The sequence below is a fragment of the Passer domesticus genome, chromosome 3, assembly GCF_036417665.1.
Source record: "Passer domesticus isolate bPasDom1 chromosome 3, bPasDom1.hap1, whole genome shotgun sequence".
Taxonomy (NCBI): domain Eukaryota; kingdom Metazoa; phylum Chordata; class Aves; order Passeriformes; family Passeridae; genus Passer; species Passer domesticus.
In genome coordinates this window covers 472,199-499,981 of record NC_087476.1, presented here as the reverse complement: position 1 = coordinate 499,981, position 27,783 = coordinate 472,199, and the positions used below count along the sequence as shown (strand labels likewise).

Below are 27,783 nucleotides of genomic sequence, written 5' to 3'. Positions count from 1 at the left end.
GGTGTCCCTGCAGCACAGAGAGCTGGGGGCAGATCCTGGGGTGTCCCTGCAGCACACAGAGCTGGGGGCAGATCCTGGGGTGTCCCTGCAGCACACAGAGCTGGGGGCAGATCCTGGGGTGTCCCTGCAGCACACAGAGCTGGGGGCAGATCCTGGGGTGTCCCTGCAGCACACAGAGCTGGGGGCAGATCCTGGGGTGTCCCTGCAGCACACAGAGCTGGGGGCAGATCCTGGGGTGTCCCTGCAGCACACAGAGCTGGGGGCAGATCCTGGGGTGTCCCTGCAGCACACAGAGCTGGGGGCAGATCCTGGGGTGTCCCTGCAGCAGGAGGAGCTGGGGGCAGATCCTGGGGTGTCCCTGCAGCACACAGAGCTGGGGGCAGATCCTGGGGTGTCCCTGCAGCACAGAGAGCTGGGGGCAGATCCTGGGGTGCCCATGCAGCACACAGAGCTGGGGGCAGATCCTGGGGTGTCCCTGCAGCACAGAGAGCTGGGGGCAGATCCTGGGGTGTCCCTGCAGCACAGAGAGCTGGGGGCAGATCCTGGGGTGTCCCTGCAGCACACAGAGCTGGGGGCAGATCCTGGGGTGTCCCTGCAGCACACAGAGCTGGGGGCAGATCCTGGGGTGTCCCTGCAGCACACAGAGCTGGGGGCAGATCCTGGGGTGTCCCTGCAGCAGGAGGAGCTGGGGGCAGATCCTGGGGTGTCCCTGCAGCACAGAGAGCTGGGGGCAGACCCTGGGGTGTCCCTGCAGCGCAGAGAGCTGGGGGCAGATCCTGGGGTGTCCCTGCAGCAGGAGGAGCTGGGGGCAGATCCTGGGGTGTCCCTGCAGCACAGAGAGCTGGGGGCAGATCCTGGGGTGTCCCTGCAGCACACAGAGCTGGGGGCAGATCCTGGGGTGTCCCTGCAGCACACAGAGCTGGGGGCAGATCCTGGGGTGTCCCTGCAGCACACAGAGCTGGGGGCAGATCCTGGGGTGTCCCTGCAGCAGGAGGAGCTGGGGGCAGATCCTGGGGTGTCCCTGCAGCACACAGAGCTGGGGGCAGATCCTGGGGTGTCCCTGCAGCAGGAGGGGCTGGGGGCAGATCCTGGGGTGTCCCTGCAGCAGGAGGAGCTGGGGGCAGATCCTGGGGTGTCCCTGCAGCAGGAGGAGCTGGGGGCAGATCCTGGGGTGTCCCTGCAGCACACAGAGCTGGGGGCAGATCCTGGGGTGTCCCTGCAGCACACAGAGCTGGGGGCAGATCCTGGGGTGTCCCTGCAGCAGGAGGAGCTGGGGGCAGATCCTGGGGTGTCCCTGCAGCACACAGAGCTGGGGGCAGATCCTGGGGTGTCCCTGCAGCAGGAGGAGCTGGGGGCAGATCCTGGGGTGTCCCTGCAGCACAGAGAGCTGGGGGCAGATCCTGGGGTGTCCCTGCAGCACACAGAGCTGGGGGCAGATCCTGGGGTGTCCCTGCAGCACACAGAGCTGGGGGCAGATCCTGGGGTGTCCCTGCAGCACACAGAGCTGGGGGCAGATCCTGGGGTGTCCCTGCAGCACACAGAGCTGGGGGCAGATCCTGGGGTGTCCCTGCAGCAGGAGGAGCTGGGGGCAGATCCTGGGGTGTCCCTGCAGCACACAGAGCTGGGGGCAGATCCTGGGGTGTCCCTGCAGCAGGAGGAGCTGGGGGCAGATCCTGGGGTGTCCCTGCAGCACAGAGAGCTGGGGGCAGACCCTGGGGTGTCCCTGCAGCACAGAGAGCTGGGGGCAGATCCTGGGGTGTCCCTGCAGCACAGAGAGCTGGGGGCAGATCCTGGGGTGTCCCTGCAGCACACAGAGCTGGGGGCAGATCCTGGGGTGTCCCTGCAGCACAGAGAGCTGGGGGCAGATCCTGGGGTGTCCCTGCAGCAGGAGGAGCTGGGGGCAGATCCTGGGGTGTCCCTGCAGCAGGAGGAGGAGCTGGGGGCAGATCCTGGGGTGTCCCTGCAGCAGGAGGAGCTGGGGGCAGATCCTGGGGTGTCCCTGCAGCACAGAGAGCTGGGGGCAGATCCTGGGGTGTCCCTGCAGCAGGAGGAGGAGCTGGGGGCAGATCCTGGGGTGTCCCTGCAGCACACAGAGCTGGGGGCAGATCCTGGGGTGTCCCTGCAGCACACAGAGCTGGGGGCAGATCCTGGGGTGTCCCTGCAGCAGGAGGAGCTGGGGGCAGATCCTGGGGTGTCCCTGCAGCAGGAGGAGCTGGGGGCAGATCCTGGGGTGTCCCTGCAGCACACAGAGCTGGGGGCAGATCCTGGGGTGTCCCTGCAGCAGAGAGAGCTGGGGGCAGATCCTGGGGTGTCCCTGCAGCACACAGAGCTGGGGGCAGACCCTGGGGTGTCCCTGCAGCACACAGAGCTGGGGGCAGATCCTGGGGTGTCCCTGCAGCACAGAGAGCTGGGAGCAGATCCTGGGGTGTCCCTGCAGCACACAGAGCTGGGGGCAGATCCTGGGGTGTCCCTGCAGCACAGAGAGCTGGGGGCAGATCCTGGGGTGTCCCTGCAGCACACAGAGCTGGGGGCAGATCCTGGGGTGTCCCTGCAGCAGAGAGAGCTGGGGGCAGATCCTGGGGTGTCCCTGCAGCACACAGAGCTGGGGGCAGACCCTGGGGTGTCCCTGCAGCACACAGAGCTGGGGGCAGATCCTGGGGTGTCCCTGCAGCACAGAGAGCTGGGAGCAGATCCTGGGGTGTCCCTGCAGCACACAGAGCTGGGGGCAGATCCTGGGGTGTCCCTGCAGCACACAGAGCTGGGAGCAGATCCTGGGGTGTCCCTGCAGCACACAGAGCTGGGGGCAGATCCTGGGGTGTCCCTGCAGCACAGAGAGCTGGGGGCAGATCCTGGGGTGTCCCTGCAGCACACAGAGCTGGGGGCAGATCCTGGGGTGTCCCTGCAGCACACAGAGCTGGGGGCAGATCCTGGGGTGTCCCTGCAGCACACAGAGCTGGGGGCAGATCCTGGGGTGTCCCTGCAGCAGGAGGAGCTGGGGGCAGATCCTGGGGTGTCCCTGCAGCACACAGAGCTGGGGGCAGATCCTGGGGTGTCCCTGCAGCACACAGAGCTGGGGGCAGATCCTGGGGTGTCCCTGCAGCAGGAGGAGCTGGGGGCAGATCCTGGGGTGTCCCTGCAGCAGGAGGAGCTGGGGGCAGATCCTGGGGTGTCCCTGCAGCAGAGAGAGCTGGGGGCAGATCCTGGGGTGTCCCTGCAGCACAGAGAACTGGGGGCAGATCCTGGGGTGTCCCTGCAGCACACAGAGCTGGGGGCAGATCCTGGGGTGTCCCTGCAGCAGGAGGAGCTGGGGGCAGATCCTGGGGTGTCCCTGCAGCACACAGAGCTGGGGGCAGATCCTGGGGTGTCCCTGCAGCACACAGAGCTGGGGGCAGATCCTGGGGTGTCCCTGCAGCACACAGAGCTGGGGGCAGATCCTGGGGTGTCCCTGCAGCAGGAGGAGCTGGGGGCAGATCCTGGGGTGTCCCTGCAGCACAGAGAGCTGGGGGCAGATCCTGGGGTGTCCCTGCAGCAGGAGGAGCTGGGGGCAGATCCTGGGGTGTCCCTGCAGCACACAGAGCTGGGGGCAGATCCTGGGGTGTCCCTGCAGCAGGAGGAGCTGGGGGCAGATCCTGGGGTGTCCCTGCAGCACAGAGAGCTGGGGGCAGATCCTGGGGTGTCCCTGCAGCACAGAGAGCTGGGGGCAGATCCTGGGGTGCCCATGCAGCACACAGAGCTGGGGGCAGATCCTGGGGTGTCCCTGCAGCACAGAGAGCTGGGGGCAGATCCTGGGGTGTCCCTGCAGCACACAGAGCTGGGGGCAGATCCTGGGGTGTCCCTGCAGCACAGAGAGCTGGGGGCAGATCCTGGGGTGTCCCTGCAGCACACAGAGCTGGGGGCAGATCCTGGGGTGTCCCTGCAGCACACAGAGCTGGGGGCAGATCCTGGGGTGTCCCTGCAGCACAGAGAGCTGGGGGCAGATCCTGGGGTGTCCCTGCAGCACACAGAGCTGGGGGCAGATCCTGGGGTGTCCCTGCAGCAGGAGGAGCTGGGGGCAGATCCTGGGGTGTCCCTGCAGCACAGAGAGCTGGGGGCAGACCCTGGGGTGTCCCTGCAGCGCAGAGAGCTGGGGGCAGATCCTGGGGTGTCCCTGCAGCAGGAGGAGCTGGGGGCAGATCCTGGGGTGTCCCTGCAGCACAGAGAGCTGGGGGCAGATCCTGGGGTGTCCCTGCAGCACACAGAGCTGGGGGCAGATCCTGGGGTGTCCCTGCAGCACACAGAGCTGGGGGCAGATCCTGGGGTGTCCCTGCAGCACACAGAGCTGGGGGCAGATCCTGGGGTGTCCCTGCAGCAGGAGGAGCTGGGGGCAGATCCTGGGGTGTCCCTGCAGCACACAGAGCTGGGGGCAGATCCTGGGGTGTCCCTGCAGCAGGAGGGGCTGGGGGCAGATCCTGGGGTGTCCCTGCAGCAGGAGGAGCTGGGGGCAGATCCTGGGGTGTCCCTGCAGCACACAGAGCTGGGGGCAGATCCTGGGGTGTCCCTGCAGCAGGAGGAGCTGGGGGCAGATCCTGGGGTGTCCCTGCAGCACACAGAGCTGGGGGCAGATCCTGGGGTGTCCCTGCAGCAGGAGGAGCTGGGGGCAGATCCTGGGGTGTCCCTGCAGCACAGAGAGCTGGGGGCAGATCCTGGGGTGTCCCTGCAGCACAGAGAGCTGGGGGCAGATCCTGGGGTGTCCCTGCAGCACACAGAGCTGGGGGCAGATCCTGGGGTGTCCCTGCAGCAGGAGGAGCTGGGGGCAGATCCTGGGGTGTCCCTGCAGCACAGAGAGCTGGGGGCAGATCCTGGGGTGTCCCTGCAGCACAGAGAGCTGGGGGCAGACCCTCACTGTGTGGGAAAGGAAACGCTCCCCGAGCTAACCTGCTCTTCCTCTCTGCAGGCTAGGAGGGGCCGCAGGCTGGACAGCAGCTCAGGTAAGGATGGACACGTGTCCCACCTCCTGTCACCTCCTGGGGCTCTTGGCACCTCCTGCTCTTGTCCTGTTTCTGCACCAGGAAGGTCCCACCTGCCCACCCCTCCACAGTGCTCAAAAGGAAGTTTTCCACAAATTATGGAATGGGTTGGGTGGAAGGGGCCCTAAATCCCCCCCCAGTGCCACCCCTGCCATGGCAGGGACACTGCCACTGTCCCAGGGTGTCCCAGTGTCCAGCCTGGCCTTGGGCACTGCCAGGATCCAGGGGCAGCCCCAGCTGTGCCAGCCCTGCCCACCCTGCCAGGGAACAATTCCTCATTCCCAATCTCCCATCCAGCCCTGCCCCCTGGCACTGGGAGCCATTCCCTGTGCCCTGTCCCTCCACCCTTGTCCCCAGTCCCTCTGCAGCTCTCCTGGAGCCCCTCCAGGCCCTGCCAGGGGCTCTGAGCTCTCCCAGGGTGGGAAAGCACCGTCCCCTCCAGCTCTGCCAGCCTCATCTCCCATTTTACTGTCCCTTGTGCAAGGAGGGGGCTCAGCCAGCAAACAGGAGCCCGTGGTGATGGACACTGAGCAGACGAACCAAAAACGCCTTGTCTGCCCCCAGAAAGGCAGGGCTCTGAGGTGACACCCAGGCCCAGCAGGTGGACACAGCAGCAGGTGTGTGGGAGCTGGGCTGGAGCCCCAGTGTCTCCGGGGACATCCTGGGAGATCCTTATCTGCCCACCTGAAAAGCTGCGAGGAGCCGGCTCGGGTTTCCACACTCTCTGGAAGTTTGCCACAGTGCCCATCACTCCCCAGCCCCGGCGGGCACGGGGCAGCAAATCCCCCCTGGATGCACCCCGAGGGGAGCAGCAGGGCACGGGGACAGCCGGGACCTGCCTGTGCCACCGCGTCCCTCCCCTGGGTGGTGGCAGGCAGCAGAAAGCCTTCCACCCTGCCCTGATCCCCTGCCCGGGGTGCTCAGGGGCCAGGAGAGTCAGTGCTGGATCCCAGGCAGGGTTCTGTGGGACAAACCCAGCACCAGCTCCCACCAAAATCCTCTGCAAAGTGAGGAAGGGGGTTTGCCCTTCCCAGCCGCGCAAGGAGAGAGCCCCAGAGGGGCTCGGGAGCCTCTCTGGCAGTTTTTGCGTTAGAAATTCGAGTCCTGCCTGATCTGGGAAACAATCTGGTAACTGAAGAAGCAGTGAAATTGCAGCGTTGGAGCGGGAGGCACCACGGGCAGCCACGGGGTGAGGGAGGCTGTTCCTCACCCCTGGGAGGCTTGGGAGACAGGGACAGGAGGGACCCTGCCACCCCAGAGCTGGACGGGGCAGGAGCAGCCCCAGATCCCCCCAGAGCCCAGGGGGAGAATGAGAGTGAATGAGAGAGCACTGAGAAACGAGGGAGGGGAACCAGCCAGGCTCCTGGATCCTACAGAAAGAATGGGAAAAGACAAAAGGAGAGCAAAAACCACCCTTCACACTGTGGTGGCTCTTCCACCAGGGAGAATTTCCCTTGGAAAGGTGCTCAGGCCTTGGCAGGGGCTGCCCAGGGAGGGTTGGAGTGCCCATCCTGGAAGGATTTAGGAGAATTCTTGGTTCCCTAAACCCTTACAATAACCAGAGGCAAATCTTTGCCAAGGGTTTTATTATCCCACGCAGGAAGAGAGAGAAGCAGGAATTTGTCTGAGTGTTGGTGGGTAGATGTGAGCCAAAGGTGAGTGTCCTTCCCTGAGGGGTGCAGGTGTGGACAGGCTGTGAGTTTGCTGAAGAAGGGATCTCAGGAAGCCAATTCTGTGGTTTTTGTAACATTTATAAAATCATGGAATCCTGGATTCACTTGGGCTGGAAAAGCCCTGTGAGACCTTTGAGCCCAACCACCCCCAGCAGTGCCCAGGCCACCACTGTCCCTGTCCCCAAGTGCCACAGGGCTGTGAAACCCTGCAGGGATGGGGAGTGCCCCCAGCCTGGGCAGCCGTGCCAGGCGTGGGCAGCCCTTTCCAGGTGGGAATTGTTCCCAGTGCCCACCCTGAGCCTGCCCTGGCCCAGCCTGAGGCCATTTCCCCTTGTCCTGTCCCTGTTCCCTGGCAGCAGAGCCCGACCCCCCCTGGCTGTCCCCTCCTGGCAGGGAGTTGTGCAGAGCCACAAGGTCCCCCCTGAGCCTCCTTTTCTCCAGGCTGAGCCCCTTGCCAGCTCCCTCAGCCTCTGCTGGGGCTCCATTCCCTTCCCAGCTCCCTCAGCCTCTGCTGGGGCTCCATTCCCTTCCCAGCTCCCTCAGCCTCTGCTGGGGCTCCATTCCCTCCCCAGCTCCCTCAGCCTTTCCCTGGGGCTCCATTCCCTCCCCAGCTCCCAGCACTGCTGGCTCCGGGGCCAGGCGGGATCTCTGTGGGATTTCTATGGGATTTCTCTGGGATCTCAGCAGGATCTCTGTGGGATCACTGCAGGGTCTCTGTGGGATTTCTGTGGGATCTCTGTAGGGTCTCTGTGGGATCTCTGTGGGATTTCTATGGGATTTCTGGGGGGTCTCTGCAGGATTTCTGCAGGATCTCTGTGGGATTTCTATGGGATCTCTGCAGGGTCTCTGCAGGATCTCTGCAGGGTCTCTGCAGGATCTCTGTGGGATTTCTATGGGATCTCTGCAGGATTTCTATGGGATCTCTGCAGGGTCTCTGCAGGGTCTCTGGGATCTCTGCAGGATCTCTGTAGGATCTCTGCAGGATCTCTGTAGGATCTCTGCAGGGTCTCTGCAGGGTCTCTGTGGGATTTCTATGGGATCTCTGCAGGGTCTCTGCAGGATTTCTATGGGGTCTCTGCAGGATCTCTGCGGGGTCTCTGCAGGATCTCTGCAGGATTTCTATGGGATCTCTGCAGGGTCTCTGCAGGGTCTCTGCAGGATCTCTGCAGGATTTCTATGGGGTCTCTGCAGGGTCTCTGCAGGGTCTCTGCAGGATCTCTGCAGGATTTCTATGGGATCTCTGCAGGGTCTCTGCAGGGTCTCTGCAGGATCTCTGCAGGATTTCTATGGGGTCTCTGCAGGATCTCTGCAGGATCTCTGCAGGATCTCTGCAGGGTCTCTGCAGGATCTCTGCAGGGTCTCTGCAGGATTTCTATGGGGTCTCTGCAGGGTCTCTGCAGGATCTCTGCAGGATCTCTGCAGGGTCTCTGCAGGATCTCTGCAGGATTTCTGCAGGATCTCTGCAGGATCTCTGCAGGATCTCTGCAGGGTCTCTGCAGGATCTCTGCAGGGTCTCTGCAGGATCTCTGCAGACCCTGACGGGTTCCCGGTGCCGCAGGCTCGGAGGTTGCTCCTGCGATCGAGGGACGACGTCTCCCCCCTCAGAAGAGGCAGTTCCAGCCCATCCATCACCATCGTGCGACCGTGACCGATCTCCTCCGCCTGCTGCCCCGGAGCCAGCCCGGAGCTGTCCCAGGACTCGCGGCGGGCACTGCCCCTCGGGCCATTGCATGTACCCTCGGTGTGCTCCCTCCCGCCTCAGCCTCTCGCGGCGGGCTCCAGAAACAACAAAAAACACCTGGAAGGACTCTGCTGATGGCTGTGCCCGCTCTGTGTGCTGCTCCACGCCAGGGTCCCCCGGCAGTGCCACTGTCACCGCGCTGGTCACTGCTCTGCCCCTCCCCGTGCACGGAACGAAGGGGGGCAGCGCCCCAGGGTCCCCCCTGCAGGGCACCAAGGGGGCTCAGCCCTTCCAAACCCACCTGTGAGGCCTTCACAGCCCTTTCAGCCCTTCACAGCCCTTCCAGCCCTTCCAAACCCACCTGTATGAGGTCCTTACAGCCCTTCCACATCCACCTGTGTGAGGCCTTTTCAGCCTTTCCAAACCCACCTGTGTGATTCTTCACAGCCCTTCCAACCCCACCTGTGTGAGGTCCTTACAGCACTTTCAGCCTTCCCAAACCCACCCGTGTGAGGTCCTTACAGCCCTTTCAGCCTTCCCAAACCCACGTGTGTGAGGCATTTACAGCCTTTCCAAATCCACCTGAGTCTTTACAGCCCTTCCAAACCCAACTGTGAGGCCTTCAAAGCCTTCCCAAACCCACCTGAGTCTTTACAGCCCTTTCAGCCTTTCCAAACCCACCTGTGTGAGGCATTTACAGCCCTTCCAAACCCACCTGTGTGAGGTTTTCACAGCCCTTCCAAATCCACCCATGTGAGGCATTTACAGCCTTCTCAAATCCACCTGTGTGAAGCTTCACAGCCCTTTCAGCCCCTCCAAACCCACCCGTGTGAAGTCCTTACAGCCCTTTCAGACCTTCCAAACCCACCTGGAGCCAGGTGTGAGCCGGGTCCTCGGGGGCTGGTGGGATGCAGTGATGGGGCTGTGGGGGGTGGTGGGATGCAGGGATGGGGGCTGTGGGGATGGAGTGGGGAGCACGGCCAGGCTGAGAGGAGCAGCAGCAGCAGGAGCTGGGCTCATTTTGGGTGGAATTCAGGGAAATGAGGGAGCAGGGATGGCAGCTCCCTGTGACCCACACTGGGCTCCATCGGCACCCCCAAACTCAGCCACCAGCCCCGGGCAGGGGCGGTGCCAGCGCCATTCCCGTGCTGCCCGGGGACGTTGTTTCCATGGAAGGAGCCCAGGGCCCTGCTTCATCTGTGGATATTTCCAGAGGGGGTGGATGAAGGGAGCAGAGCCCCCCAAGCACCCCCGGCTCTGCCCCCTCCCCGCAGCCACCCCACCCACCGGGCGGGGACAGGGACAGGGACAGGGACAGTGAACACCCCGGTGGGCACAGCCCCGCTTGCTGGAAATGCTGGGAAGGAGCTGCGAGCAGGGCAGGGCTGCCCGCAGAACCTGGAGGGAAGAGCAGCTTCAGCTGGCACAGGGGGACGGGACGGGGATGGGGACAGAAATGGGGACAGGGACGGGGACAGGGACGGGGACAGAAATGGGGATGGGGTAAGGACAGGGATGGGGACAAGGGCAGGGACAAGGACAGGGATGGGGACAGGGACAGGAATGAGAATGGGGATAAGGACAGGGATGGAGATGGGGACAAGGACAGAATAGGGACGGGAATGGGAATGGGGACAGGGACAAGGACAGGGATGGGATAAGGACAGGGATGGGGACAAGGAGAGAGATGGGGATGGGAGCGAGGACAGATGGGGAAGGGGATGGGAATGGGGATAAGGACAGGGATGGGGATAAGGACAGGGATGGGGAGAGAGATGGGAGATGGAGACAGGAATGGGGATGAGATGGGGACGAGGATGGAGAGATGGGGACCAGGAGCACTTCAGGTGGTTTCCAGCTGGATTTGCTGCATTCGGGCGTGCAGCACCCTTGGCTGTGCCTGGCCCAAGCCCAGAAAATGGGAATGTTTTCCTGATGGCCCGGCTGGGGTGGGGGCAGCCCCAGGAGCTGGGGTGTCACAGCTGCACAGGGGTCGGGGTCTGTCCCCCAAGCAGGGCTGAGGGGGGCTGGGGCTCTCCCAGCTGTAGATAAGAGGCTGGGGGTGCCCACCCGGGCCCTGCTGGTGGCACTGCCAGGGCAGGGACAGTGGCACAGCAGAGCTGGCACACCCGGCTCGGTGTGAAAGCCTGGTGGATCCATGGCTTGGAGGGGATGGGAAGGAAGCTGCAGGGCCCCCCCAGCAGCCCTGACAGCCAGGAGAGCGGGACTGGGGTGCCCAGGACCCCGGCGTGACATGTCACCCAAGGGTGTCACTCAGGGAGGTAATTAACCCCTTTTTGATTGCCCCCTGGGCTGAACACAGGCTGGGCAGAGCTCATGGCAGCTGCACCCTCCGGATCAGGATTGCCATGAGCAATTCCCCGGGGAATTGCAACCAACCCGAAGGAAAATGAACCTGGAAGTGTTTACCCATGGGCAGAGCCGTGTCCTGAGCTGGCACCCCCGGGCTGCTGCTGGGACAGGGACATCACCATTGCCATGGGGATGGGGACAGGTTAATGCCAGGACAGCGACATCACCATTGCCATGGGCACAGGTTAATGCCAGGACAGGGACATCCCAACTGCCACGGGAATGGGTTAATGCCAGGACAGGGACATCACCATTGCCATGGGGACAGGTTAATGCCAGGACAGGGACATCCCAACTGCCACAGGGATGGGGATGGGTTAATGCCAGGACAGGGACATCCCAACTGCCACGGGAATGGGGGCGGGAGCCACACGGGGTCCCACACGGCTGCTCTGTGGGTGACACGCACAAGCACAGGGGTGGCCGTGGCCACTCCTGGCTCCTCAAGCCCTGGCAGTGCCCACACAGCCGGGGTGTCCCTGGGGCTCACACCGAGCTCCGGTGCCATTCCCTGTTCCTGCAGGCACAGGGAGTGCGGGATTGTCCCCGGAGCGGGATTGTCCCCGGAGCGGGATTGTCCCTGAGATCAGGATTGTCCCCAGGAGCAGGACTGTCCCTGGGAGCCCCAGGAGCAGGACTGTCCCTCACATCAGGACTGTCCCTGAGATGAGGATTGTCCCCGAGATCAGCACTGTCCCCGAGATCAGCACTGTCCCCGAGATCAGGACTGTCCCCGGGATCAGGACTGTCCCCGGAGCAGGACTGTCCCTGAGATCCGGATTGTCCCCAGGAGCAGGACTGTTCCCGGGATCGGGATTGTCCCCGGGAGCCCCAGAAGCAGGACTGTCCCTCACATCAGGACTGTCTCTCACATGAGGACTGTCCCTGAGACCAGGACTGTCCCCGGGATCAGGACTGTCCCCGGGATCAGGACTGTCCCCAAGACCAGGACTGTCCCCAAGACCAGGACTGTCCCCGGGAGCGGCTGGCGGCGATGCCGTGACCCGGGGAACGATTCCAGCCGCAGCCTGCGAGCGGGCAGACATGTTCTGTCATCCGCCAAATATGTAATAAATCCATCTCCTCCCCGCGGGGTGTCCGGTCCTGAGGCAGGGCTGGCTGAGGAAAGGGGAGCCGGCTTTGCTCGGGCGGAGCAGCTGCGGGGCCGCGCGGAGCCGGAGATCCCGCATTGGTCACGGCCGGGGCGCGGCAGCGCACAGAGCCGCCAGTGTTCGGGCCGCGGCTCCAGATGTGCTCCCACCCCGAACAGCCGCACATCTGGCCGGGGAGAGCGGGCTGGGGGCACCAGGGAGGTGACAGAACCCCCAGCACAGCCCGGGCTCGGTGTCACCAAGGCGGTGACAGAGCTCCCAGCACACTCCAGGCTCGGGGACATCAGGGTGGTGACAGAACCCCCAGCACACTGGGGTGGGGTAGGGTGGGGTGGGATGGGATAGGATGGGATGGGATGGACAGGGACGGGCAGGGGATGGACAGGGTGGGCAGTGCCCGCGGGCTGAGCGCTGTCCTGAGCCCGGCTCTGCCACCGTGGCACCCCCGGGACACCGGAGCAGCCCCCGGGACACCGGCACGCCGCCCCCCCGTGCCCAGCCCCGCGCTGGGGGCCGCCTGCCCTGTCCCCTCTGTCCCCCCCACCCTGCCAGGCTCCCTTTGGGGACACGAAGCCACCGCGGTGCCGGCGGGGCCTGGCTGGGCACAGCCGCAGCCCGGGGCCCCCTCCCAGGGTGAGGGTCCCCCAGCCGCCCCGTCCCCTCCCAGGGCCCGGGGTCCCTGCCCGCTGCTCGTCCCAAGGGCCGTAACCCTTTCACACCTCATTAGAGCCGTAATTAACCCCATTATCCCCAGCTGCAGGGGGAGGGGCGGCTCCCGCTCAGAGGGGGCTCAGCCCCACGGAAACCCCAGGAGCCCCACGGAGACCCCAGGGTCGCTGTGCACCCCAGAGCGTCCCCAGGGACCCCCAGGACCCCCAGTGGCCGGCCCCAGCTGGCCCCGTGCCCATGGGGCTGCAGCTCTGGGGCAGGGGGCACAGCCAGGGACAGGGCAGGGGGCACAGCCAGGGACACCCGGTGTCCCCCGCACGGGGCCGGGGGCTCGGGCCAGCGCCACATCCCGGGGCTGCTCCCGAGCCCCCCCGGCCGCTGCGGCCCCGTCCGTCCCCGGATCGATGCCTTCACTGCTGACCCCCTGCCCTTCATCCCAGCCCTCCTCCTCCTCCTGCCCACGGGGGGCACAAGTCCTGGGGTCACCCGGGGACACTGAGCCCCTGGCAGCGGCCCCTCCGGGTGCCCGCGGTGCCCGCGGTGCCCGTTTCTGCTGAGCCGGGATCGGCCGCGGTTGCATAACCGGGAGCCCTCGGAGCTGGAAACGAGGTCAGGCGGGAGGGGCAGCGGGGACAGCGGGGACAGCGGGGACAGCGGGGACAGCTGCTCACCCTGCCCGGGCGGAGGCAGCGGCAGCAGCACGCCGGGAGTGGCACCGGGACACGGAACCGGGACACGACACCGGGAGTGGCACCGGGACACGGAACGGGGACATGACACCAGGAGTGGCACCGGGACCTCGCCCAGCAGTGGCAGTGCCAGCAGCTCGGGGTGCCACCGTGCCACCACATCTGCGTCTCCCAGGATCCCTCTGGCCGTGGCACCATCACAGCCGTGTCCCCTGGGTCACCACGGTGGCACAAGCCTGGGTCCCCTGGGGTGCCCTGATGATGGTGGCATCACACCGGTGTCCCTGCGAGGTCCCCCAGGCCGTGGTGCCATCACTCCTGCAGCCCTGGGGGTCACCATCCCTGGGCCACCAGCGCTGCCGCCCTCATTGCCCCGTGTCACCCTCAGCTCGCCGGCCGTGTCCCCACAGCCCTGTCCCCAGAGGCAGAGGTGGCCGGGGGGGGGTCACCCCCACCCTGGCACAGCAGTGCCACCCTGGCACACGGTGACAGTGCCACACGGTGACACTGCCCAGCACACGGTGACACTGGTGACAAAGCCACACGGTGCCACCGGCTCTCCCCAGCTGCTCCCCGACTGCCGGGCCGTGTCACCAGCACCGGCTTAATTAGGAGCCCGCCCTCCAGGCGAGATTAATTAACGAGATCCCGCCCCAGGGACCTGTCCCTCCCCTGGCACTGTCACCGTGTCACCGTGTCACCGAGTGCAGGGACCTGCCCGTGCCCTGGCACTGTCACCGTGTCACCGAGTGCAGGGACCTGCCCGTGCCCTGGCACTGTCACCGTGTCACTGCCCCAGGAACCTACCTGTGCCCTGGCACTGTCACCGTGTCACCGTGTCACCATCCCAGGGACTCCTGTGCCCTGGCACTGTCACCGTGTCACCGTGTCACCGCCCCAGGAACCTGCCCGTGCCCTGGCACTGTCACTGTGTCACCGTGTCACCATCCCAGGGACTCCTGTGCCCTGGCACTGTCACCGTGTCACCGTGTCACCATCCCAGGGACTCCTGTGCCCTGGCACTGTCACCGTGTCACCGTGTCACCGCCCCAGGGACCTGCCCGTGCCCTGGCACTGTCCCCGTGTCCCCGTGTCCCCAGGTCGCAGTGTGGTGACAGGCTGAGCAGCCGGGGGCTCCAGCGGGGGCACCCCAGGGCCCCCAGCCGTGTGGGGTGGCAGCAGGTGCCAGGGGACACGGCCTGCCCTGGGTCAGGCTGGCAGGGCCGGGCTGCCCAAGGGCACGGGGCCGCCTCGGGCACGGCCCCCGTGGGCATCTCTGGGGCCTGGGGGACAGGGGTGCCAGCCCCGAGGGGACACGGGGACACCAGCGCCTGCTGGGCGGGGAGGGGGAGCCGTGGGCATCCTCCTCAGCCTCATCATCATCCTCATCATCCTCCTCAGCCTCATCATCCTCATCATCTTCATCATCCTCCTCATCCTCTTCATCCTCATCCTCCTCATCCTCATCATCATCTTCATCTTCATCCTTCTCCTCATCCTCATCATCATCCTCATCCTCATCATCTTCCTCATCATCTTCATCCTCCTCATCCTCTTCATTCTCTTCATCCTCATCATCATCATCCACATCCTCCTCATCCTCATCCTCCTCAGCCTCATCATCCTCATCATCCTCATCATCATCCTCCTCATCCTCATCATCTTCATCATCATCCTCATCATCTTCATCCTCTTCATCCTCATCATCATCATCTTTATCATCATCATCCTCATCATCATCCTCATCCTCATCCCCATCCTCATCCTCCTCTGCCCAGCCCAGCCCAGTGTGGGGCTGTTCCCTGCCCATGGAATTGGGGGGTAAATCCCGATCCCAGCCCATGGGATTTGGGGGTAAATCCCAATCCCAGCCCATGGGATCAGGGTAAATCCCGATCCCAGCCCATGGGATCAGGGTAAATCCCAATCCCAGCCCATGGGATTTGGGGGTAAATCCCAATCCCAGCCCATGGGATCAGGGTAAATCCCGATCCCAGCCCATGGGATCAGGGTAAATCCCAATCCCAGCCCATGGGATTTGGGGGTAAATCCCAATCCCAGCCCATGGGATCAGGGTAAATCCCGATCCCAGCCCATGGGATCAGGGTAAATCCCGATCCCAGCCCATGGGATCAGGGTAAATCCCAATCCCAGCCCATGGGATTTGGGGGTAAATCCCAATCCCTGCCCATGGGATCAGGGTAAATCCCAATCCCAGCCCATGGGATCAGGGTAAATCCCAATCCTTGCCCATGGGATCAGGGTAAATCCCGATCCCAGCCCATGGGATCAGGGTAAATCCCGATCCCTGCCCATGGGATCAGGGGGTAAATCCCAATCCCTGCCCATGGGATCAGGGTAAATCCCGATCCCAGCCCATGGGATCAGGGTAAATCCCAATCCCAGCCCATGGGATCAGGGGGTAAATCCCGATCCCTGCCCATGGGATCAGGGGGTAAATCCCAATCCCTGCCCATGGGATCAGGGTAAATCCCGATCCCAGCCCATGGGATTTGGGGGTAAATCCCGATCCCTGCCCATGGGATCAGGGTAAATCCCGATCCCTGCCCATGGGATCAGGGGGTAAATCCCGATCCCAGCCCACGGGATTTGGGGCCCAGCCCAGCCCATGGGATTTGGGGGTAAATCCCAATCCCAGCCCATGGGATTTGGGGGTAAATCCCGATCCCAGCCCATGGGATCAGGGTAAATCCCGATCCCAGCCCATGGGATCAGGGTAAATCCCGATCCCTGCCCATGGGATCAGGGGGTAAATCCCAATCCCTGCCCATGGGATCAGGGTAAATCCCGATCCCAGCCCACGGGATTTGGGGCCCAGCCCAGCCCATGGGATTTGGGGCCCAGCCCACCCCCTGCCCCCTCCCGCCGGGCTCCCCAGCAGCCGCGGGCGGCCCCTGCAGCACACCCGGGCAGCAGATGAACGGGACCGCCGTTAATTAGCATCGCTAATGAAGGCGTTATTCCGCAGTGCCCCCGTGCCCCTCCCAGCGCTGCCAGGGGCCCCTCTCGGGGCTGGCACAGGCAGGCAGCAGCGGGCTGCCGGGGCACGGCCGGCCCGTGCCAGGCTCTGCGGCACAGCCAGAGCCCCCAGGTGCCCAGGGGGTGCTGGCACCCCGAGGGTGCCCCAGAGCCACCCCGGCCTGGGCACTGCCAGGGCCTGGAGCCACCCCGGGGCTTGTGGGCTGAGGGCAACACCTGTGCCAGGTGCTGGGGTTGGCAGTGTGGGCTCCCCACGGCCCCCGGGGCCTCCGGGGTCTCGGGAGCTCCCCGAGCCCAGTCCTGAGCCCCCCACTCCTCCTGAGCCCTGTGGGGCTCTCCTGGCAGTGCCCAGATGTATTCTCCTGGCAGTGCCCATCTCTCCTGGCAGTGCCCATCTCTCCTGGCAATGTTGGTCTCTCCTGGCAGTGCCCATCTCTCTCCCCTGGCAGTGCCCATCTCTCTCTCCTGGCAGTGCCCATCTCTCTCTCCTGGCAGTGCCCAGCCCCTCTCCCTCTGCCCCAGCAGCCCCCCAGCCCCGTTGGGGGGAATTCAGATCCCCCTCCCCAGAGAGCCCCCGGTGCCCCCCACGCCCCCGGTGCCACTGTGGGTCTGTGCCCCCAGAAGTGCCAGGGCTCCGTGCCCCTGGCATTCCTGCGGCTCCGTGCCCTGGAGCTCCCGGGTGGGGCAGGACCCCTGAGATGCCCTGGCAGTGCCAGGGGCGCTGCTGGCACCGGGGGCACGGCTGGCACCGCGTGGGGACAAGGGACGGGGCAGGAAGGGACGGCTTGGCCTGGCCTGGCCTGGCTTGGATTGGATTGGATTGGATTGGATTGGCTTGGATTGGATTGGATTGGATTGGCTTGGCTTGGATTGGCTTGGCCTGGCTTGGATTGGATTGGATTGGATTGGATTGGATTGGATTGGATTGGATTGGATTGGATTGGATTGGATTGGATTGGCCTGGCCTGGCTTGGATTGGATTGGATTGGATTGGATTGGATTGGATTGGATTGGATTGGATTGGATTGGATTGGATTGGCTTGGCCTGGCCTGGCCTGGCCTGGCCTGGCTTGGATTGGATTGGATTGGATTGGATTGGATTGGATTGGATTGGATTGGATTGGATTGGATTGGATTGGATTGGATTGGATTGGATTGGATTGGATTGGCTTGGCCTGGCTTGGATTGGATTGGATTGGATTGGATTGGATTGGATTGGATTGGATTGGATTGGATTGGATTGGCTTGGCCTGGCCTGGCCTGGCCTGGCCTGGCCTGGCTTGGCCTGGCTTGGATTGGATTGGATTGGATTGGATTGGATTGGCTTGGCCTGGCTTGGGACTGCACAGCTCCTGACCACACTTGGCTTGGCCTGGCCTGGCCTGGCTTGGATTGGATTGGATTGGCTTGGATTGGCTTGGCCTGGCTTGGATTGGATTGGATTGGATTGGATTGGATTGGATTGGATTGGATTGGATTGGATTGGATTGGCTTGGATTGGATTGGCTTGGCCTGGCCTGGCCTGGCTTGGATTGGTTTGGATTGGATTGGATCGGATCGGATTGGATTAGATTGGATTGGATTGGATTGGATTGGATTGGATTGGCTTGGATTGGATTGGATTGGATTGGCTTGGCTTGGCCTGGCTTGGCACTGCACAGCTCCTGACCACACTTGGCTTGGCCCAGCCCGGCTTGGCACGGCACAGCACAGCTTGGCACGTCTTGGCATGACACTGCACAGCCCTTGGCTTGGTTTGGCCTGCCCTGGCCTGGCTTGGCTTGGCTCAGACCAGCCTGCCCTGGCTTGGCATGGCACGGCTTGGCACAGAATGGCTTGGCTTGTTCTTAGCATGCATGGCATGGCTTGGCACGGCATGGCACTGCACAGCCCTTTACCATCCCAGCTTGGCTCGGACCAGCCTGGCCTGGCACGGCTCAGCTTGGCACAGCTCGGCTTGGCACGGCACAGCCCTTGGCCACACTTGGCTCGGCCTGGCCTGGCCTGGCACAGCACGGAATGCCTTGGCATGGCTTGGCACAGCAAGGCTTGGCACGGCAGGGTTTGGGATGGTCATTGGCACCGGGCTCTGTCCCTGCCCCGAGCCGTGCCGTGCCATGCCATGCCCTGAGCCGTGCCGTGCTGTTCTGTTCCGAGCTGTGCCGTTCCTAGCCGTGCCGCGCCGTGCCGCGCCGTGCCGCGCCGTGCCGGTGCGCGCTGCCGGCGGGCTCTAGGACCGCGCGGCGGGCTCGGTGCTGCAGTGGAGGCGGCGGCGCTGCGGGAGGAGGCCTGGCCGGGCAGCGCAGCGGCGGCGGCGGCTCGGCGGGGCTCGGCACGGCTCGGCGGGGCTCGGCGGGGCTCTGCGCCGGGCCCGCAGCGGCCCAGGTAACCGGGACAGCGGCGCGGCACGGCACCGGCACCGGCACCGCCGGCCCGGCCCGGCCCGGCCCGGCTCGGCTCGGCTCGGCCGCGCTCGGGCACGCTCGCGTCCGCTCGGCTGCGTTCGGTTCAGTTCGGCCGATGCGTTCGGCGGGGTTCGGCCGCGTTCGGGTCGGTGCAGCGCCGTCCGGTTCGGTTCGGGTGGTGCCTTCGGGAGGGCTCGGGCCCATCCCGAGGGGGTTCGGCTGCCTCCGCAGGGGTTCGGGTCGCTGCGGCTGAGGTTCGGCTGCCTGCGGCCGGGGTTCGGCTCCCTCCGGCGGGGTTCGGCGGGGCTCGGCGCGGCCCGGCCCCGGTGCGGCGGCAGGAGAACACGGCAGGGCCGGGCCCGCGGGCCCCCGGCCCCGCGCCGCCCCCGCCCGGCCCGGCCCGGCCCCGCTCGGCCCCGCTCGGCCCGGCCGTGCGAGCGGGGCTGCCTGCGCGGCCCGGCCCCGCGGCGCCGCCGTGTCCTTGAGCGCGGCGCGGGCGGCTGAAGGGCAGCGGGGCCCGGCGGCAGCGCCGGCCGTGCCCCCGCTCCGCTCCCGGCCGCGGGGCCAGCGCCGGTGCCCCCGGGCAGGCGCGGGGCCGCCCTGGCTGCCCTGCCCGCGGCGGGGCCGGGCCGGGCCGGCCCTGCCCGAACTTGGGGGATTTTGCACCAAAATTCGCCCCGGGGGAGGCGCGGGGCCCGCGGGAGGGGCGGCGGGGCCGGGGCCTGCCGGGGCCGGGGGCTGCTGCTCCGCCGGGCCCGGCCCGTTCCCTCTCCCTTCTCCCCTTCCCTTCCCTCTCCCTGCTTCCCTCTCCCTGCTTCCCTCTCCCTGCTTCCCTTCCTTCTCTCTTCTTCCCTTTCCCTGCTTCCCTTCTCTCTCCCTTCTTTCCTTCCCTCTCCCTTCTCCCCTTCCCTCTCCCTGCTTCCCTCTCCCTTCCTTCTCCCTTCTCCCCTCTCCCTGCTTCCCTCTCCCTTCTCCCCTTCCCTCTCCCTTCTTTCCTCTCCCTTCTCCCCTTCCCTCTCCCTTCTCCCCTTCCCTCTCCCTTCTTCCCTCTCCCTTCTCCCCTTCCCTCTCCCTGCCCTCTTCATGCACTGCTGCCCCTGCATCTCCCCCTTCCCTCTCCCTGCCCACTTCCTCATCACTTCCCCCTTCCTGCTCCTTTTCCCTCTCCCCCTCACTCCCCCCCTCCTGCTCATTTCCCCCTCTCCCTCACTCCCTCCCCCTGCCCTCTCACTCCCCTGCCCCTCTCCTCTCCCATCCCGCTCCTCCTTCCCCCTCGTTTCCCTTCCCTCCCTGCTTCCCCCCTTGCTCCTCGCCCTTTCCTCTCTCTTCCCCTTGCCCTTGGCTCCCATTTCCCACCCGCTCCCTCCCTCCCTCCCTCCCTCCCTCCCCCTCGCTGCCCTCTCCCCTCTCGCTCCCCCCGCGTTTCCTCCCCCCGCCCGCTTTCCGGGGTGTTCCGCCTGCGCAAACCTGTGGCCGAGTGAGATTTTCCTCCCCGCCCGGTTCCCCTTTCCGCCGCTCTGCCCTTTGTGTGACGTCGCCGGTGTCGCCCGGGCCCGGTGGGCATCCCGCGGTGGCACCGGGCCCCGGGGACCCCCGAGCGGGGCACGGCCGCCCCCCGTGCGGAGTCAGCTCCGAGCTCCCCCCGAGCGGCCGCGGTGACACTGGTGACACTGGTGACACGGAGCGGCCTCGGCTCCCTCGAGGGACAGCGCCTGCTGGCAGGCCCGGTGCGTCCCAGTGCGTCCTGGTGCATCCCAGTACATCCCAGTACATCCCAGTGCATCCCAGGGTGTCCCAGTACACCCCGGTACATCCCAGTACATCCCAGTGCATCCCGGTACATCCCAGTACATCCCAGTGCATCCCAGTACATCCCAGTACATCCCAGCGTGTCCTGGTGTGCCCCAGTACATCCCAGTGCATCCCAGTACATCCCAGTACATCCCAGTGCATCCCAGCGCGTCCCAGTACACCCCAGTGCGTCCCAGTGCATCCCAGTGCATCCCAGGGTGTCCCAGTACACCCCAGTACATCCCAGTGCATCCCAGTGCGTCCTGGTGTGTCCCAGTACATCCCAGTACATCCCAGTGCATCCCAGTGTGTCCCAGTACATCCCAGTGCATCCCAGTGCATCCCAGTGTGTCCCAGTACATCCCAGTGCGTCCCAGTGCATCCCAGTGCATCCCAGTGCATCCCAGTGCATCCCAGTGTGTCCCAGTGCATCCCAGTACATCCCAGTGCATCCCAGTGCATCCCAGTGTGTCCCAGTACATCCCAGTGCATCCCAGTGCATCCCAGTACATCCCAGTGCATCCCAGTGCATCCCAGTGCATCCCAGTGTGTCCCAGTACATCCCAGTACATCCCAGTGCGTCCCAGTGTGTCCCAGTACATCCCAGTGCATCCCAGTGCATCCCAGTGTGTCCCAGTACATCCCAGTACATCCCAGTGCATCCCAGTGCATCCCAGTACATCCCAGTACATCCCAGTGCATCCCAGTGTGTCCCAGTGCATCCCAGTACATCCCGGTGCATCCTGGTACATCCCAGTACATCCCAGTGCGTCCCAGTACATCCCAGTACATCCCAGTGCATCCTGTTACATCCCAGTGCATCCCAGTGTGTCCCAGTGTGTCCCAGTGTGTCCCAGTACATCCCAGTGCGTCCTGGTGTGTCCCAGTGTGTCCCAGTACATCCCAGTGCATCCCAGTGCGTCCCAGTGTGTCCCAGTACATCCCAGTGCATCCCAGTACATCCCAGTACATCCCAGTGCATCCTGGTACATCCCAGTGCATCCCAGTGTGTCCCAGTGCGTCCCAGTACATCCCAGTGTGTCCCAGTACATCCCAGTGCATCCCAGTGCATCCCAGGGCGTCCCAGTACATCCCAGTGCATCCCAGTGCATCCCGGTACATCCCAGTGCATCCCGGTACATCCCAGTACATCCCAGTGCATCCCGGTACATCCCAGTACATCCCGGTGGTGTCCCCCGGTGACCTGGCTGGCCGTGTCCCTGAAATCCGGTGGCAGCCGCCGTGCCCCAGACCCCGCGCCGTGCCGTGCCGTGCCGTGCCGTGCCGTGCCCCGGCGGGCGCTGGCAGAGCCCCGGGCCGTGTTTTCCGCACGGGGATTTTAATTTTGGCTCAGGCCGGCCCTGCCACGGGCCGTGCCCCGGCAGGGCGCGGTGCCCGGGCGCGCGTGGGCCGGCAGGTGCCGCGGGAGCGTGCCAGGCACGCGCGTGCCACGGCGGCTGCCGCCGCGCCGGGCTGGGCTGGCATGGCTTTGGGTTTGCTGGGATGGCCCCAGGCCCTGGCGGGGTTTGGGTTTTGTGGGATGGCTCCAGGCTCTGGATTGGGTTTGGATTTGGGTTTGGTGGGACAGCCCCAGGCTCTGGATTAGGTTTGGGTTTGGGTTTTGTGGGATGGCTCCAGGCTCTGGATTGGGTTTAGGTTTGGGTTTGGGTTTGGTGGGATGGCCCCAGGCCCTGGATTGGGTTTAGGTTTAGGTTTGGGTTTGCTGGGATGGCTCCAGGGCCTGGGATGGGTTTGGGTTTGGTGGGATGGCTCCAGGGCCTGGATTTGCTTTGGTGGGATGCCTCCAGGCTCGATAGGGTTTGGGTCTGGGTTTGCTGGGATGGCTCTGGGGCCTGGATTGGGTTTGGGTTTGGTGGGATGGCCCCAAACCCCACTCAGTTTGCATTTGCTGGGATGGCTCTAGGCCCTGAATTTAGTTTGGGTTTGCAGGAATGGCTCCAGGGCCTGGACTGGGTTTGGGTTTTCTGGGATGACCCCAGGCCCTGGACTGGGTTTGGGTTTTCTGGGATGGCCCCAGACTGTGGGATGGGTTTGGGTTTGGGTTTGGAGGGATGGCCCCAGGCCCTGGAATGGGTTTGGGTTTGGTGGGATGGCTCCAGGGCCTGGCAGGGTTTGGGTTTGGTGGGATGGCTCCACACCCTGGATTGGGTTTAGGTTTGGGTTTGGGTTTGCTGGGACAGCCCCAGGCCCTGGATTGCCATTTGTATTTGGTGGGATGGCTCCAGGCCCTGGATTTTGTTTAGTGGGATGCCTCCAGGCTCGGCAGGGTTTGGGTTTGGGTTTGCTGGGATGGCCTCAGGCCCTGCTGGGTTTGGGTTCGCTGGGATGGCTCCAGGGCCTGGGATGGGTTTGGGTTTGAGTTTGAGTTTGCTGGAATGGCTCCAGGCCCTAGCAGGGTTTGGGTTTGAGTTTGGTGGGATGGCTCCAGGCTCCACTTGGTTTGGGTTTGCTGGGATTGCCCCAGGCCCCGCTGGGGTTTGCTGGGATGGCCCCAGGCCCTGGATTTGGTTTGGGTTTGGGTTTGGTGGGATGGCCCCAAACCCCACTCAGTTTGAGTTTGCAGGGATGGCTCCAGGCCCTGGATTGGGTTTGGGTTTGCAGGGATGTCCCCAGGCCCCGCTGGGTTTGCCCCCAGCACAGGAGGAGCCCGTGGCAGGCCCCATTGCTGCAGTTCAGCGCCGTGCCCGGCTCCCAGCCCCTCCTGCCCTGCTGAGCATCGCTCCAGCTCAGCCCCCAGCCCACCCTGCCCCGCTCCAGCTCAGCCCCCAGCCCCTCCTGCCCTGCTCCAGCTCAGCCCCCAGCCCACCCTGCCCCGCTCCAGCTCAGCCCCCAGCCCCTCCTGCCCTGCTGAGCATCGCTCCAGCTCAGCCCCCAGCCCCTCCTGCCCTGCTCCAGCTCAGCCCCCAGCCCACCCTGCCCCGCTCCAGCTCAGCCCCCAGCCCCTCCTGCCCTGCTCCAGCTCAGCCCCCAGCCCACCCTGCCCTGCTCCAGCTCAGCCCCCAGCCCCTCCTGCCCTGCCCCAGCTCAGCCCCCAGCCCACCCTGCCCTGCCCCAGCTCAGCCCCCAGCCCACCCTGCCCCGCTCCAGCTCAGCCCCCAGCCCACCCTGCCCTGCCCCAGCCCCTCCAGCCCCGCTCCAGGGTCCCCGGGGGCTCAGGCTCGGCTCGCTGGGATCAGTTCATCTCTGGAGTTCCCCCCGGTTCCGGAGCCCGTGGAGGCCCTGGTGCTCCCGGTGGGACAGGGAGGTGCACGGGACCTTCCCAGGTCCCTTGGGGACCCCCTGGCTCCGTGCGCACTGTCCCACCCGCAGGGCTGGCCACAGCCTGCCGCTGGCTCCCGCACTCCTCGCTGTCCTGTCCCACCCCAAAACACCCCGTAACAACCCGTAACACCCTACAACACCCCACAGCACTGCATCCCATCCCATAACATCCCATCCCACCCCATAACACCCCATAACACACCACAACATCCCATAACACTGCATAACATCCCATAACAACCCATAACACTGCATAACACTGCATTCCACCCCATAACACTGCATCCCACCCCATAACACTGCATCCCATCCCATAATACCCCATAACACTGCATCCCATCCCATAACACTGCATCCCACCCCATCCCAACCCATAACACCCCATAACAACCCATAACACCCTACAACACCCCATAACACTGCATCCCACCCCATCCCAACCCATAACACCCCATAACAACCAATAACAACCCACAACAACCCATAGCACTGCATCCCACCCCATAACATCCCATCCCACCCCATAACATCCCATAACAAACCATAACACCCCATAACACTGCATCCCACCCCATAACATCCCATAACAAACCATAACACCCCATAACACTGCATCCCACCCCATAACACCCCATAACAACCCATAACACTGCATCCCACCACATAACATCCCATAACGCCCCATCCCACCCCATAACAACCCCTAACACCCCACAACACCCCATAGCACTACATCCCACCCCATAACACTGCATCCCATCCCATAACAACCCACAACACCCCGTAACAACCCATAACAGCCCAACCCACCCCATAACACCCCATAACAACCCATCCCACCCCATAACACCCCATTCCACGCCATAACACCCCACAACAACCCACAACATTCCACAACACCCCATCCCACCCCCTAACACCCCCACAACAGCCCGTAACAACCCATCCTACCCCATAACACCCCATAACACCCCATAACAACCCATAACATCCCACCCCATTATCCCATCCCGTTATCCCCTTATCCCAGGCTGGTGCTGCTCAGGCTGTGGGGCTGTGCCTGGCTTTGGCTGTGCTGTGGGGCAGGGCAGGGCCTGGCACCGGTCCTGGGTGCCATGGGGTGCTGTGATTTACCCCTTGGGTGCTGTGATTGATTTACCCCTTGGGGTGCTGTGATTTACCCCTTGGGGTGCTGTGATTTGCTCCTTGGGGTGCTGTGATTTACCCCTTGGGGTGCTGTGATTTACCCCTTGGGTGCTGTGATTGATTTACCCCTTGGGGTGCTGTGGTGCCCTGGAGTGCAGGAAGTCACACCCCGGGGTGCTCTGGGGTGCCGTGCATCACTCTCAGGGGTGCCGTGGGGTGCCATGCATGGGTTGCTCCCTGGGGTGCTATGGGGTGTAGGGGTGCTGTGGGGTGCAGGAATCACTCCCCAGGGTGCCATGGGTGCAGTGACTCCATCCCTGGGGTGCCACGGGGTGCAGTGAATCACTCCCTGGGGTGCCACGGGGTGCAGTGAATCACTCCCCAGGGTTCTGTGGGGTGCAGTGACTCCATCCCTGGGGTGCTGTGGGTGCAGTGAATCACTCCCTGGGCTGCTGTGGGGTGCTGTGCATCACTCTCAGGGGTGCCATGGGTGCAGTGCCTCCATCCCTGGGGTGCTGTGGGGTGCTGTGCATCACTCTCAGGGGTGCCATGGGTGCAGTGACTCCATCCCTGGGGTGCTGTGGGTGCAGTGAATCACTCCCTGGGGTGCCATGGGTGCAGTGCCTCCATCCCTGGGGTGCCATGGGGATGCCATGGGTGCAGTGCCTCCATCCCTGGGGTGCCCCACGCGGCTGCCTCAGTGCTGCTGAGCACCCCGGGGTCCCCCTCCGGGCCAGGTCTGTTTTTAGGATCACCCATCTCTCGCCGGCACGTCACCCCGAGTCCCGCAGGTGCCGGTGGCCCCCGGCACGCGTGGCCAGGCGCTCCTCCCGCAGAGACCAGACATTTCACCCCTAAATCACAGCTCCGGAGGCGAGGTCACGGCCACGGGGCTTTGGGCACAGCCCTCTGCCGGGGGCGAGACCGCGCAGCCCGGGGACGCCCACCGTGTCCCTGCCCCCCCGGCAGCAGCACCCACGCCGGGGGGCTCGGGGGGCCCCCCCGGCCGTGAGTCAGGGCTGGGGGGCGCGCGGGGTGGGGGTGACTCACGGCCGCCGCTGCTGTCCCCTCTGAGTCAACCCCGGAGCTGTTCCCTGCTGCTGGCAAGGAGGAGGAGGAGAAGGAGGAGGAGGAGGAGGAGGAGGAGGAGGAGGAGCGCGGTGGTGGCAGTGACTCAAAGTGACAACAACAATAATAATACGCTGCGGCACTTGTCACGGGAGAGGCGCTTGGCCGGGGTCCCTCGCGCGTCCCCGCGGCCGCCGGCGCTCCGGGGACCCCGGCCAAGGCGGGGGTGGCACCGCCACCGCGGGGTCACCTCGGGACGGGGACGGGGGACCGCGGTGGCGGCACGGGGGGCTGCGGGGGACCCCGCTCGCCGTCACCTAAAATGGCCGGTTAGGTCCCTGCAGGCTCCCGGCTGCGGCACGGCACCGCCGAGGTCCCGAAATATATTTAAAAAAAAAAAAAAAAAAAAAAAAAAGGGGGAAAAAAGAAAAAAAAAAAAAAAAGGCGGGATTTCGGGTGGGTTTTCCATTTTCGTGCCGGTGGCTGCCGCGTGTCTCGCCCAGCCGGCGCAGGTAACCTACTTCGGAACGCCTCTGCCGTCGCGCCGAGCGTGACTCGCCGCTCCTGCCGTGCGGGCTGCGCTGGGGGCCGCAGTCCCGGGCAGCGCCGCCGGGACACCGCGGCCACCGGGGCCACCGGGGCCAGCGGGACCGCGGAGCGCCGGGCGCGGGTCCCGAGCGGCGGCCGGGGGATGCCGCCGAGCGCGGCCCCGGCGGCCTGAGCGCGGGCACGGCGCCGAGCCCCCGGGCCGCCCCGCGCGGCCCCGCGGCGGCGAGCGCAGCCCGGTAAGAGCGCGGGGAGCGGGCCGGGGGCGCCGGCGGGCGGCGGGGGGCGGCCGGGCCGCGGCGGCTCCCGGCTTTGTTCGGCCGCGGGGCTTGCGCGCACAGCAACTATTTTTAGAGCGTTCGGAGACCATGTTGGCTGGGAGCGGATCCGGGCGGCGAGCCGCCCCTGCGGGCAGCGCCGGCCGGGCTCCGCCGCCCCCCGGGGCTGCCCGCGGGGGGCCGGGGGCTGCGGGCCGAGACCCCCGGCGGGGCATCCCCCGAGGTGCCCGGTGCGGCCGCGGTGTCCCCGGTGCTCCCCGCTGCACGTGTCCGCCGTGCCGTTGCCGTGCCGTGCCGTGCCGCGCCGTGCCCGCCCCGGGGCCGTGCCGTGCCGTGGCGCGGCTGGCGCGGGGTCCCGGGGGGCGAGGGGATGGTGGGGGGCACCCCGGGAGGCGAGTCGCGGGGGAGCCGTGCCGTGCCGTGCCGTGCCGTGCCGTGCCGTGGGGCCGGGGGCACAGCCGCTGACAGCGGGGCCGGTAGCGGTGCCCGGGGGCTGCGGGGTGCCAGCCCTGGCCCCTCGCCGATGGCATCCCGGTGCCCGGGGGCCAAGTGCGGGGCCGAGCGTGCCCGCGGGCAGCTGGCGTGGGGTGGCACCCCTGTGCCACCGGGGGTTCGGGGCTTCCCCGGGGCTCCCCGGGCTGCCCAGGGAGGGGGCCGGGGGGAGTCCCCCGGCCGGCACGGGGCTGTGCGTGCACCCCGTACCCCCAATCTGGTATCGTGCACCCCCGGGTCCCGCACCCCAACCCTGCACCCACCCCCTCTCCCCCTGCCCCCATCCTCCCCCAGCCCAGCCGGAGAGAGGGGCCGTTCGGGGGGCGCTGGGCGGGGGGGGCTGAGCCCCCCCATCTGTCCCCCTGCACCCCAAATCCCGGGGGTCCCCGTGTCGGGGGGCGGCCGCAGCCCCCCGGTCCCCCCGCCGCTCCGGCCGCGGCCCGGGGGGATGCCCCGGGGTGGGAGCGGTGCCGAGAGCGCCGTCCTGCCCTCCCCGGCCCCCCCCGAGCCCCCCCGCCCGAGCCCCCCCGCCCGCCACTGGGAACGGCTGCGGCTGGAAAGCTCTAGAAACA

At 65.4% G+C, this 27,783-nt stretch overlaps 3 protein-coding genes across 11 annotated transcripts in view; 2 read left to right on the top strand and 1 right to left on the bottom strand.

The window, feature by feature from the left end:
• DTNB (dystrobrevin beta) overlaps positions 1 to 8,495 on the top strand; it is a 190,764-nt gene extending 182,269 nt beyond the window's left edge. For 5 of the 7 annotated variants that reach the window (XM_064411445.1, XM_064411442.1, XM_064411443.1 and 2 more), the window contains 2 exons: positions 4,934 to 4,967; positions 8,238 to 8,495. In XM_064411445.1, the coding sequence (XP_064267515.1) occupies positions 4,934 to 4,938 (5 nt within the window). In that variant the 3' untranslated portion in view covers positions 4,939 to 4,967; positions 8,238 to 8,495. Of the gene's footprint in view, positions 1 to 4,933; positions 4,968 to 8,189 lie in introns of all 7 variants that reach the window. The other 2 variants (XM_064411446.1, XM_064411444.1) reach the window with 1 other exon arrangement.
• A 9,876-nt stretch (positions 8,496 to 18,371) lies between these two features.
• On the bottom strand, positions 18,372 to 27,495 carry LOC135298268 (basic proline-rich protein-like). Its single transcript, XM_064415875.1, has 4 exons — positions 27,458 to 27,495; positions 26,417 to 27,402; positions 26,146 to 26,212; positions 18,372 to 19,257 (listed from the first exon to the last, which is right to left on the bottom strand). Exons 1-4 carry the CDS (start codon positions 27,493 to 27,495, stop codon positions 18,372 to 18,374), a joined length of 1,977 nt encoding a protein of 658 aa, XP_064271945.1.
• The window catches only part of DNMT3A (DNA methyltransferase 3 alpha), a 50,666-nt gene continuing 41,333 nt past the window's right edge, over positions 18,451 to 27,783 (top strand). For 2 of the 3 annotated variants that reach the window (XM_064411436.1, XM_064411434.1), the window contains exon 1: positions 18,451 to 18,588. The gene's annotated coding sequence lies outside the window, so the exon portion shown is untranslated. Of the gene's footprint in view, positions 18,589 to 26,301; positions 26,681 to 27,783 lie in introns of those variants that run through there. The other variant, XM_064411435.1, reaches the window with a different exon arrangement.

Bases quoted from the DNA above. Each gene is read 5' to 3' on its own strand.
- LOC135298268 (XM_064415875.1), bottom strand. From the start codon at position 27,495: ATGGGGGCAGGGGGAGAGGGGGTGGGTGCAGGGTTGGG. The intron at 26,213-26,416 runs GTAGGTTACCTG...CGGCCATTTTAG, and splicing joins GACGGCAGAGGCGTTCCGAA to GTGACGGCGAGCGGGGTCCC. The intron at 19,258-26,145 runs GTGACCCCGCGG...AAATCCCCCAAG, and splicing joins TCCCCCGTCCCCGTCCCGAG to TTCGGGCAGGGCCGGCCCGG.